General features: G+C 41.0%; 1 protein-coding gene across 8 annotated transcripts in view; it reads right to left on the reverse strand.

Moving 5' to 3' along the window:
* Positions 1-4,486: 4,486 nt before the first annotated feature.
* The window catches only part of THRAP3 (thyroid hormone receptor associated protein 3), a 39,230-nt gene continuing 31,471 nt past the window's right edge, over positions 4,487-12,245 (reverse strand). For 4 of the 8 annotated variants that reach the window (XM_075604538.1, XM_075604539.1, XM_075604540.1 and 1 more), the window contains 6 exons: positions 10,575-10,686; positions 10,017-10,125; positions 8,403-8,590; positions 6,241-6,442; positions 5,589-5,738; positions 4,487-5,321 (listed from right to left, as the gene is read on the reverse strand). In XM_075604538.1, the coding sequence (XP_075460653.1) occupies positions 5,100-5,321; positions 5,589-5,738; positions 6,241-6,442; positions 8,403-8,590; positions 10,017-10,125; positions 10,575-10,686 (983 nt within the window). In that variant the 3' untranslated portion in view covers positions 4,487-5,099. The remainder of the gene's footprint in view (positions 5,322-5,588; positions 5,739-6,240; positions 6,443-8,402; positions 8,591-10,016; positions 10,126-10,574; positions 10,687-12,245) is intronic. The other 4 variants (XM_075604544.1, XM_075604543.1, XM_075604542.1 and 1 more) reach the window with 4 other exon arrangements.

The raw sequence follows: 12,245 nt of genomic DNA on the forward strand, positions 1-12,245 counted from the left end.
TCATTTGGGGGGGGGGAGTGTGAGCAGTGGGGGAGAGAGGTCTGCACAAGTGGTTAAAATAAAATAAAGTCGGGGTGTGTGTATTGGAAAAACTGCAGGACACAGATGAGTTTTAAAACTTTATTCTGCCTTATAAAATCTGGCTGGTGAGCTGTGCTTGTGGTTCCGTCATGGCCCAGTGCTGTTTTGGTTACACCCCCACATCTGAGAACTCTGCCTGCAGACCACGGTCTTGTGCTGTGCACGCACTGCCAGGCAGGCGCACGTGCAGCAGCCTCCAGCAGGGCCATAGACTGGTGGTGGCTGTGAGTCTCTGGTAGATTGTTCCAGTTTTGGGGTGCACGGTAAGAGGTGGAGCGGCAGGATACTTTGCTGAACCTTGGACAATGAACAGTCTTTTGGAGTCAGATCTCAGATGATAAGTGCTGCATGTGGTAGGGGCAAGGAGCTTGTTCAGATAGACTGGTAGCTTGCCCAGAAAGTATTTGAAGACAGGATAGATGAACTTTCCATCTAGTTCTTTGAGCATTTCACAGTGATGTGTTTTAGTTGCATTGTAGAACAAAACGGTATATTGAATTGTAGAGGGGTATCACGTTTGCTAAGATGTGTATGGTGTGCCAAGCCATATACTATGTCCCCATAATCGATAATTGGTATTAGGATCTGCTATGCGATACACTTTGACCAGCAGACTTAGGGAGGATTTGTTCCTGTAAACTACACCTAGTTTGGCATAGGTTTTGGATGTCAGGGTATCAATGTGCATTCCAAATGTTAAATGGGAGTCAAACCATACACCCAAGTATTTAAAACTAGTAACAGGAGTTGGGGTGGTATTAGCAGTGGTTCTAATCTGGAGCTCAGTCATTTGAAGCTTTAAAAATGTAGCCTTGGTCCCAAATACCATTGTTACAGTCTTGTCAGTGTTTAAAAACAGTTTGTTTTGGGGAATCCAATTTCAAGTCTCAAAATGTCAGATTGAAGTATGTGTTCAGGGTCAGAGAGGCTAGGGCTGTGTGCATACAAGATTGTCATCTGCATACATGTGTATTGAAGCTCCCTTACATGCTGTAGGATGAACATTGAGAAGAGTAGGGGCCCCAGAACAGAGCCTTGCTGGATACCACAGGTGATATCCAAGGGGTTAGAGTTAGAGCGGTAGATGGATACATCATTGGGTTCTACCTGATAGGGAAGCATGCGTTAAACTGGTTTCATGCCTACCTATCCCAGAGCACTAAAGTTTAAGCAAGATAACAGTATCAAAAGCCTTTGCAAACTCTAAGAATATTGCATCACTGAGTTGTCCCAGTTCCATTCCACACTGGATTTCATTGCAAAATTTTAGCAGGGTAGTTACTGTTGTGTTTGGGGCAAAAGCCAGATTGGAATTGGCTAGGGAAACTTGTCTTGGTATAGTAATGCCTTAATTGGGAGTGAATAAATTTTTCCATGACTTTGGATAGTATTGAGAGAAGAGAGATTGGCCTGTAGTTGAGACAGTGTTTTTGTTCACACTTTTGAAGATTGGGACAACTCTGGCAGTTTTCCAGATATTAGGCTTGTCCTATAGTAGGTGCGGGGGCACGCGCACCTGTGCATGTGACACACGCTTTTTGTGTGTATGCTGTGAGCGAAGGTACGGTGTGTAGATTAACTCACACAATGTATTAAATATTTTTAAAATAAAAAACATTTTGCACAATAATTTTTTTTATTTATTCAACTGACACACACACGGCACAAAATCTCTTTTCCCTGTTTTCCCCCGTCAGCCGGCTCCACGCTCACTGCCGTGTGCACACGCGGCACCATTATAAAAGGCTGACTAACCACAGCAAATATAAGTGCCGCGCACGGCCAATAGGATAGAATTGACTATGGAAGCAATTGGTTTGGCAATGGCTGGTGCACCAAGTCTTAGGAACTTAGATTGCAGTAGGTCAGGTCCACATTGGCTGCTTAGTTTTAATTTGAGGAGCGCTTGTGTAATCTCTTCGGATACTGAGACAAATTGAAAATTGTGAGCAGTGTTGGGAGAGGGTGGAGCTATAGGGGTACTCCCAGAATGACGTTCATGCTAATTGGCTGAACCGGACACATGACCCGGCCATTGCACAGCAAATTCAAACAATTGTCGCGCAAAGTATCAGACGCTACATCGCACTCGTGCCACGCTATGGCCACACTAATTGCATTTTGATCAAGCCAGTTGCGCGATAACGCTAACCATGGACGCAGCCTTATATTACTGAGTTACACTGAAGGATTGATTGAAACGGAAAGGCAGTCATTTAGTGAGACTTTAGGAATCCGCCATTGTTTCCAGTCATTTAGTGAGAACTGGTAAGCAGGATCTTTGCTGATCAAATACAGAATTAACCAATTGGCAGCTTAGGTTATTTATTTTCCATAAAGGTAATCAAAGGCTGCTTATATTAAAACAACTTTTCTTATGCCACAGACTGCCGCCAAGAGGAATTGCACTGTTAAACCGCTTTTTCCTCCAATGGGACCAGAAATGAAATTATCATGCATTAAAACAATGCCACCGAAAGAGTTTACATGAATCAGCCTTACACTAGCGCACGGGTGCGCAAACGTTGTGCTGTGCCACCCTGCGTACTCAGTCCTAGTGCTCACGCCTCCCCCCCGCCACCCTTACCTAGGAACCAGCCTCGTGACGCCATGGGGTCATGTGTCATCACTCCGCTGCGTCATTTAACGCGTTGCCATGGCGGGGTCCCGAAGCCAAGGTAAGTAAGTTACAGAGGCCTTAAACGCTCCCCGGCATTTAAATTAATCCTGTGAGGCAGAGCACGGGGCATCTGTAAACTCCGCCGCACCACCACCACCCAAAAAATCTCATGGCACCCAGTTTGCGCACCCCTGCACTAGAGAACAATGGCAACTTGCTGTAAAAATATTCTATAACAATAAAAGGAAAAAAGTTTCTTACTTTAATCCATTTTATGCTGCCTCAATGGCAGATCTTCAATTTTTCTAAAGACCCGCGCCAGCCGGGACTGTCCAGGGAAACCCAGAACATTGAAGTAGCTTCAATTGAAAAGCACATTGTTTATGTTGACTGAACAATGTGAACCTGAGAAGTCTCAACCGTTGGGACAGACCTGTTAGTTATAATGGGCCATTTGCTAGCAGACAAAAATGCTTTATTTATTCCACAGTACTTACTAGCAAGAGTTTACACTAGGGATAGCAGATGAATATGATTTGTGAATGAAAAACAAAAATATATAAATAGATCTTATTAAAAAATGTACCATGTGATTCTTCTGACAATGCACGGGGAGTAGTTCCATTCAACAAGCCGCTTCCCTGTGCTGGGAAAATCTGCAGATAGCCATTTGAATTTACATAGGATATACATTTAGACACAAATATAGGGGATTTTGGGGGAGACTACTATCGTCTAGTACAGTTTTCAACCGTGAACCACCTTTGCTGAAGCAGCGATAGCCTGAAAATCTGACCTGTTGGTGGCCCTTGAGGACAGAGTGGTCTACCCTTGGAGTAGTAGGTTTAATCAGATGCCTAGGAAACGGATAATAGTTTTATGCTCACAAGTAAGATCTTGTGGAATTGTTCGGGTGTCAATAAGATTTTACTTGTGCTTACATGAAATTATACCTCCTAACCCTGGCATCTGCACCCTACTACACAATTTTCTTCCTCTGCTTTATTTTTTCCTATGCCAGGCTCAATTAATTTATGTACGTTTATGAAGAGGACCCTAAGGAGATCTAGTTTGGGCAGCTGCCTTTTTTGTTTTGTTTTTTTAACCGACACTTTTTCCATTATTTGATTTTAACACAATCACCCATTATATCCTTTTAATTTTTCACTAATACTAAAGAAACACTTTTCTAAATCACTTTTGTATCACTTGGTGCATCACGTGACTTGGTACCTGTGGGATTTACACATTTGAAGTTTATATTTCCAGTGTTTACCTCCTTTTGTTACTTTGTCTTAAGAATTCATTTGAATGGATGGCGCTGAACTTCACAGCATATTGAATCAAGGTTTTAGAAACATACTGAACTTACATTGAAGTGCAAGCACTGAAGACAGAACCAGAATTTAAAAGTATTTCCAAATGCATAATTCACTTACGGCTAGTCACTTTAACAGCTATTGATCTATTAGATCTATGGAACTTTATTGCATAGATTCCCTAATGTCATCAGGATGAAACAGAATATTTCTAGAAAATAAAAGGACACTTAACCCCATTTGCAGCTATAGTATACAATGCTGCCGTAGTTACCGTATCTGTCAGTAAAAAGTGAAGAATTAGTCCCGGAATTTCATGCTTGGTTATTTTGCGTAATTCCCAAAGTTAGGAACAGGACATTAGCTTCAGGTGAGGTAGAGTAGACTAGATCTAATTGCAACCACATTAGGCCCTTTTTGTGTTACTATAACAAAGCAACCCTCTAGTATCACAAAAACACAACTGTTTGGTCCCATTTAAACGTTTATTTCAACGTGCTTTTTTCCATCTATGGTATAAGTCTTGAAAATATTTTTCTAAAAATGATACCATCGGTATCTTAACTGGTATTACTACATACGCTTAAAACAGGTAATGATTAAAAAAAAAAAAAAAAAAAAAACTCAGCACAAATTTTGTTTTAGAATAGGGCAAAAAAAAAAAAACACACAACTTAAACGTCATAACCATAACAGTTAGAAAAAACAGAAGGGGAAATCTGATTTGGGGGGTGGGGGGATTTACACACAAATCAACAAGAAGTGTTTATTTCAGTCATAGAAGATTGCTGGGGAGGGGGCGATATCTGAATTCCTAGGCCCCAGTTATTCATCAATTACTCCCCACGGTCAGCTCTCTGCAAAACCGCTTCTTATGCTCTCCTCCCCTGGAAAGAAAACAGCTACAGCCGAGATTCAAAAGGAAAGAGGGAAAAAGAGTATAACAAGCTCATTTTAAACAGCAGTTTCAGATTTAATGGAACGTGAACGCTGCTGCTCAGGACATCCTAAAACAGGATTTGGGGCAGGAAGCCCTCTCAAACCTGCAGAGTTCATATGTGCGAGAAGCGCGCATCACACTACTCCACAGTCGACATGTTGTTGCCTTTGTCATCTTTGTTTTCCGCTCCGCTCTCATCCTCCTCTATCTCTCCCTCCTCTCCGCTAAACTTGTCGTGGGCCCACTTGGGGCTGGTGCCTGGTTTGCGGAACAAGAACCTGCCACGGCCCCGAGCAAAGTTGGCACGGCCTCTACCGCGGTTTACCCACTTCTCCTCGTTCTCTCCTTCCCGGTCGTCGTGCTGCAGAGACACGCAAATAGATCAGGATGGGAGTATATACAGAGATTCACTGTAATGAATGGGCAACTGTAGGTAGATTTAAGCCATCCCTAATTTACATTGACTACGTGTTAAAGAGTTTACCCCTGCACATGAAAATGCCACTATAAAAAGCAAAAATCACCCCCTTTACAGATTACTGCACAGAGAAAAGAATGCCAGTCAATTCAAAAGTAAAATAATAGACCCTTAAGAGTTGTAAGACGAGGGAAAAAGGAAAATAGGAACTTGTACCAGGTAATATTTCTTGCTCTTAGGTGTGTACTCTGGATCCCATTCCTCGTCTCGGTTGCGTTTTTGGAAATCATTATTATTATTGTTGTTATTCCCGGGGAAGACACCTCTGCCCCATGCCCTGGTACCTCTGGCCCTGTATTGCTGTGAAAGGGTTAGAAAGATAAGGGACCTTTAGTAAGTTCAAAGCGTAGATGCTCGTCAGGTTGTTATCTTTTGATGGAACAACAAGAGTTTCTAGATGTAATGTGGAAACATCTTGCTCATCTGTACTATAATAGTCCTTCCCGTTGTACTGCTACAGTTACACATGTACACGAAAAGACCTGTGAGTCCTCACGCTATGTTCACTTTTGTACCAAAGAAGAACTCAACTAAAAAGGCATTCCCTATATTTCCTTTGATGGGAAAGTAAAACTATTAAGTTGCAAAGCATTATTTTGAACGTATGACACAGGAAACATAACAGGTAAAATTGTGAAAGGTAGCTACCAAATCATACAACAATTCTTTAACCCACTAAGGACCTCATTCCCTACACTCTAGCAGCAGAATAGCATCTGGTATCACCATTCACTACAGTGAATTACAGCATTATGCATATAACACCTTCACTAAAAGTTTCTTTATTAAGATGGCTGCTTACAAAGTTCCCTCGGGCTCTCCCTCTCTCGCTGGGTCCTTGAAAATCTTTGTTGCCCAAACGTGACTTGTCGAAGTTAGCAGCGCTTTCTTCTTTGTCCTCGCCCTCTGCGGGGTACTCCTCCGCTGCTGGCCCCCGCTGGGAATGGGATGAGTGAGAGGAGGAAGAAGAGGAGCGAGAACGCTCACGTACTTTTCTGTGTTTCCTGTTGAACAATAGACAAAATTAAGGACCTGCAGCACTGTGATGCTACAGTTGTAGGTGTCTGTAGCACAACATTGTAGATGGTTACACATTGTAATGGACCCACACACATCACATGTGAAGTCTTTCCAGATCTTCATTTGGAGTACTACAGACAGGAAAGTTGTGGTTCATTGACCATTTCTCTGCAAGAGGGGCCTGCAATATATAAACTGAGGAATGTAATGCAGGTGCCTCTGGCAGCAAAGTTTAAAAGGAGTCGCTACCAAGAGATAAAAGGGATATTGCTTGTTAAATAGTGCAGACCGTTTATACTGCACTGTACATATATACTTTTGTAGGCACAAACTGACCTGAAAACAGAAAAGACGAGGGGAGCGCAAATCAACATAAACCAATAAACAAATAATACACTTGTTGGGACTGAATATATCAAATAGATAGTTAGAACACTATGTACTCACACGGGCCTGTGTGAGTTGATACCCTACGGGGTTAACTCTGTAGAAAATCTTTTCCTCTGAGTTCTGTCCACAGATGTCAATGGGCACACGAGTGCTCGATTTGGTCACAAAGATATCAGTATAAACACTGATAGGGACCAATGGGGGGGAAATATATATAATATATATATTTATTGAGCAACGCGTTTCGATTGTCTTGCAATCTTCCTCAGACTAGATAGAGCCTGAGGAAGATTGCAAGACAATCGAAACGCGTTGCTCAAACTCCTACTGCTGTCGGCTGTCCATCAGTCCCTATCATACAATAAACGCCGACAGCAGTAGGAGTTTGAGCAACGCGTTTCGATTGTCTTGCAATCTTCCTCTGTCTCTATCTAGTCTGAGGAAGATTTCAAGACAATCGAAACGCGTTGCTCAATAAATATATATATTTCCCCCCCCATTGGTCCCTATCAGTGTTTATACTGATATCCTTGTGGTACCTCTTTTCCACTTAGGGGTGATTGACCAAATCGAGGACTCGTGTGCCCATTGACATCTGTGGACAGAACTCAGAGGACAAGATTTTCTACAGAGTTAACCCCGTAGGGTATCAACTCACACAGGCCCGTGTGAGTACATAGTGTTCTAACTATCTATTTGATATATTCAGTCCCAACAAGTGTATTATTTGCTTATTGGTTCATGTGTATTTGCGCTCCCCTTGTCTTTTCTGTTTTCTGTATGGGAGAATAAGGATATCTCCCAAGAAGGGTCTGAGCAGCAAACGGGGGATCCCTGGAAGTGCATTCCCAAGAAGGAGGCACATGGGTTCCCTCGATTGGTAATATTTTTAATTTTCACACCACATAATTGAGTTATTGATTAAAGAGAGCGCCCGGTTATCCCTTGTGCACAAATACTGACCTGCAGAACTTCTAATCTAATTTTACTGCCTGAAGCATAAGTATATAAAGTGACATGCCCACAAGCAGAGTAGAGATTCTTACTGGTTTCACCTACTTCTAAGGCAGGGACATTGAAATTTTGTTACTCCTTTTGCCCATATGACAAGTGGTCATTTACTGAAGCTCAAGAGTGGGTGGGTAAGGACAAAAAGTAAGGAAGTATTTACTGGAGGCAGTGTGTGTGAATGAAGCTGCCTTTAATGAAACTATGAAGTAAAAATATAGGGCTGAAGTAGTATCCAAATGGAAAGGATGTGGCCTTTTAAGTGAGCGAGTCTTGTTTAAATCCTGAACTCAGTTCCTTTATGACCATGTACAAGCCACTATCTTTGCTCCATGGTGCAGGGACTCTACATGCATGCAAAATTCTACGTACAGCACTACATACACAGTCCATGCTATACGAGAAAGAAATTGACAAATTAAAAATGCTTGAAAAGCACACATGAGTATTTCAAACATGGGGAAAGGTCATGGAATAAATAGGGTTTAGGATCAGGCAGGAGAATGACCAAGTGGGTCTGCTGTGAGTTCGGCAAACTTCACATACTTGTGTTTCTTGGAGGATTTCCTCGGCTTCTCAGTTTTCTCAGGTGATCTCTCTCGTGAGCGGCTCGAGTCTCTGGAATCCCCAGAGTCTCGTGAGTGATCACGCTTGGAATCGCGGTCCTTGTGTTTTTTGCGTCGCTCAATGTCCTGCCGCAAATCAGAGGGCTCCTCTCTGTATTTTCCTTCTCCCTGGAATGATGGCAAGTAAGAATCAGGCTGGGCCGTTGAAAAGGTTAACCCTACAGAGTTCCAATACATCTCGGAAACCTCCGTCCCGCTATATGGTCTTAACTTGTCTCCTGCCAGAGCCTACAACTTACTGCAAACAATGCTTTGAAGGCATATCTGGCAAAGAGGTCATTTTCAATACAAATGCTTAAAAACGGCCAGAATAATGCTACTACACAGCAGTGGTTTACATTTCAGAGGGCGTGCACACACAAAAAAAAAACCACCTTTAGTGTCCTACAGAACCTGGATATTTTATTGAACTTTCAGAAAACTGTGAAAGAAAAAACATTGCTGGTATTGAGAAAATTAATAACCGATAAACTCCATTCTTAAAAAGGAATGCCTTCTTTTTTTTATTACTCGATAGGCATTTTTCATTTAAGTATCAAGTGAATATTGCATTTACCCATGGTAAGTAATAAGGGCAAGTACCACTGAGGAAAATGCTATACACAGCACATGGGTTAAATGACAATTCACATGACAGATTAATTCACAAGTATAAAATGGGTTTCTATGCCATCAGTTTCTGACATACTAATGCAATATTAACACATTCAGTTCACATTAAAAGCATGAAATTAATGCTACACATCTAATAATGCAGTACAGATTTATACCACTCGCTAGGCCAGTTTGAGATAATTGGCTTAATAAATAACACTGTGTGACTACTTGAACAGTGGCACCTGGTTATAATTAAATATATAAAAAAAAAAGGTATGTCTACTAGGTCAGAGGTAGTACGGCCAAAAACTGTACCTCGTGTGGCATAGAAACCCAGGTAGTATGCTTGTGTTTGGCAGCTGTACCACTGGTCTCTTCTTTATACCAGCCACACAATGTTAACCTTTGTGAAGATGGAGGGGCCTGTGGTGCATTGTCCCAAGATGCGTCAGAGGCCTCTCCACCAGTAACTGTGTTAAATAAGCATCACGTCAAATGACACACAGCATTCATGAGCCTGCTCTTCTGTGACATGCAATTGGTTGTCATAACACATTGTGTAACAATGTCTGGTATACAATAGAGTGGATACTTACGAGCAGAAAACAAAAACCCATTAGGGCGAGTCTCTCATCACGGGCACTTGTGATCCAAAATTCCTCTTTATTGTGTCTCAAGTTCAACCACAATAGACCTTGGGGTGATTTCATTTTTACCATATTCTAACCACTTCACAAAGGTTGTTGATATATAGTGTTTTTATTAAAAATTTAACCCTTTGTAGTTCATTTTTAGAATTATTGCACATCCTTAAAAGAAAAACACAAACTTAAGTAGAGAGCAAGAGAAGCATGGCTTGTTAAGATACACCCACTTAGTTCTGTTAGGGTTTTATCTTAATTACGGTCATTGAATGAAGTTAAAAGTAGCAGTTTACCTTGTGGCTGGATTCCTTTGAGTGCTTGGCCTCCTCGTGCAAAAATCCATGTTTCCTAAAAGCACTGGGAGAAATATCGATTCTCCTGCGCAAGACAGCAGAGTTAAAGCTTTTAGAGAAACGACAAAGGTAGCTTCACCAAAAATGAAGGTCTGAAAAAGCACTCCGAAACGTTTTGTTAAAGTATTTATTTTTCCTCAGGCTAGTGAATCGCTCTGACACACTGGAGTGGTGAGCACCCAACAACTTTAACTTTTTGATAAATATGTAATGCTTTGTAATGTATACTTTGGCATGTATGTAATGCTTTGTAAATAGGCAAAGGAATTAAAAACAGACCTGCCTTCTTCCCCTGCAAACTTAATTTAAATAAACATTTTAAAGATAATTTAACTGAAGCCATGGCAGCTGGGGTTTAAAAACAAAACAGCTACTTACTAAAGCCATTAACCATTGTATAAACAAATTCATTAGGGTTGGTGAAGAAAAACTGATACCCAGTTATACTATGGCAATGCTTTCTGAACACAAATTTAGTAAGACCTTCAATGAATGTACCTGTGAATTTCAGGACTCTTCTTGCTTTTCGACGATTCCTGGTCTTTTGTTCTCTTTAGGTATTTAGTAAAGCGCTCACTCAATGTCATTGTTGTAGGGCCAAAATGATGCTCTGTTGGATGCCAAAGACATACATGACATTGTAATTACACAGAGTTGATAAATCACAAACAAGTAAGAGTGTCGAAGACAGCTCTAGGATTATGGTTGCTGATATATACAATTTTCAAATATAATTTGGGCTGTGGATTTAACCACTTTATTCACTCAAGGTTTTAGTAGTCCTATTGCACTGCAAGTGAGGTGTTACCATTAGTTACACCAATTATAAGACATCTTAAAAGCCTATAAAAGCCAAGGTTTGCCAGCACAGATCAAGCAAAACTGCTCCACAAGCAATTCTGTTAACCCTTGAGAGGCAAGTGATGTACTGCAATATGGTACCACACATTTGGCCTGTAAGTGATGTTCCTCTAACTGCAGTGCACGCACCTCATGTAGCAAAGTAATGCTGAAATTCCACAGTATACAACTGCTCAAATGTGCATTCTAAATGACAGAATTCCAGATTAAAGAACAAATACCCAGGAGAACCTCTCATCTCCAACCTCTCTGAACAGAAATAATAAAAGCAGGACGTGCACTCTTGGCCTCACAATCCACAGGTCCAATTCAGTATTCTTCGACTTGAGTTATTGAATTCAGCAATCTGCGCAGAATATCTGCATTGGTTTATGTCCTCCTTTTATCTTTCCCATTAAGCAATCACAAAAAGCAGACGTGGCCGGCTGTGCGGCAGATTGTTGCAAAAATGGTTTATAATCTGAAATCAAAGGGTGCGGAGTGGTGTCAGTCGACAGAACAGGTAGAGACTTTGTAGCTTGTTGTGGAAGTGTTTCAAATGAAAAATTGGGTAAATAACGGTCAGGACAAATAACCTTGTTTCCCATTTAAACCAATGACTGGCTAGAAAAGCGACGGGAGACAATGTTTTACTTCATTAACATTTCAGTACGTAACCTGGGAAAGTATATTGCATATAAGCTGGGACTCAAACTAGAGAGGATAACGCATTGTATGCCCGTCTGATCCCTCTTCAGTGTTTTTTCTTACACGGTGGTCTGAATTTACCACCTGGGGCATATTTAAGCCCACAAGCATTTCCTCCGTGAAATATTATCTGAAATGTATGCAGTTGGTCCTTTCAAAAGTACACCGTTAACTATTGAAATGTTTTTGATTTTTTTTTTTTTACATGGATAAGTTGATATGAAGGCCTGGGTTTCTATGAGAAAGTATGGTCTTGCATGAGAAGTATGTACAATCTTCACGGTGTGAATAAATGTTTTTTCTTTAGAATTACTTGGTGTTAAGCATAGAGCAGTAGTGGCTTAGTAGGGAGGACACAAACACCCCAAGTCATGACATCAATTGCTTCACCTTAGTTTAACCAACTGTATCATTGTAGATGGTGAAGCGGAGCAGGCCACAAGAAATGGGTTATTATGGACTGAATAACAGAAGTTGTTCTGCATCTACAGCTGAAGTATAATTGTAAATATCAGTAATATACAGTTCTATGGGAACTATTATCCAAACGGATGAATGCAACTTTGGATCATAAAACAGCAGCTGCAGTTCATCCTTCCAATACAAAAAAAAAAATACAAA

The sequence above is a fragment of the Ascaphus truei genome, chromosome 6 (genome assembly GCF_040206685.1).
Source record: "Ascaphus truei isolate aAscTru1 chromosome 6, aAscTru1.hap1, whole genome shotgun sequence".
NCBI lineage: Eukaryota > Metazoa > Chordata > Amphibia > Anura > Ascaphidae > Ascaphus > Ascaphus truei.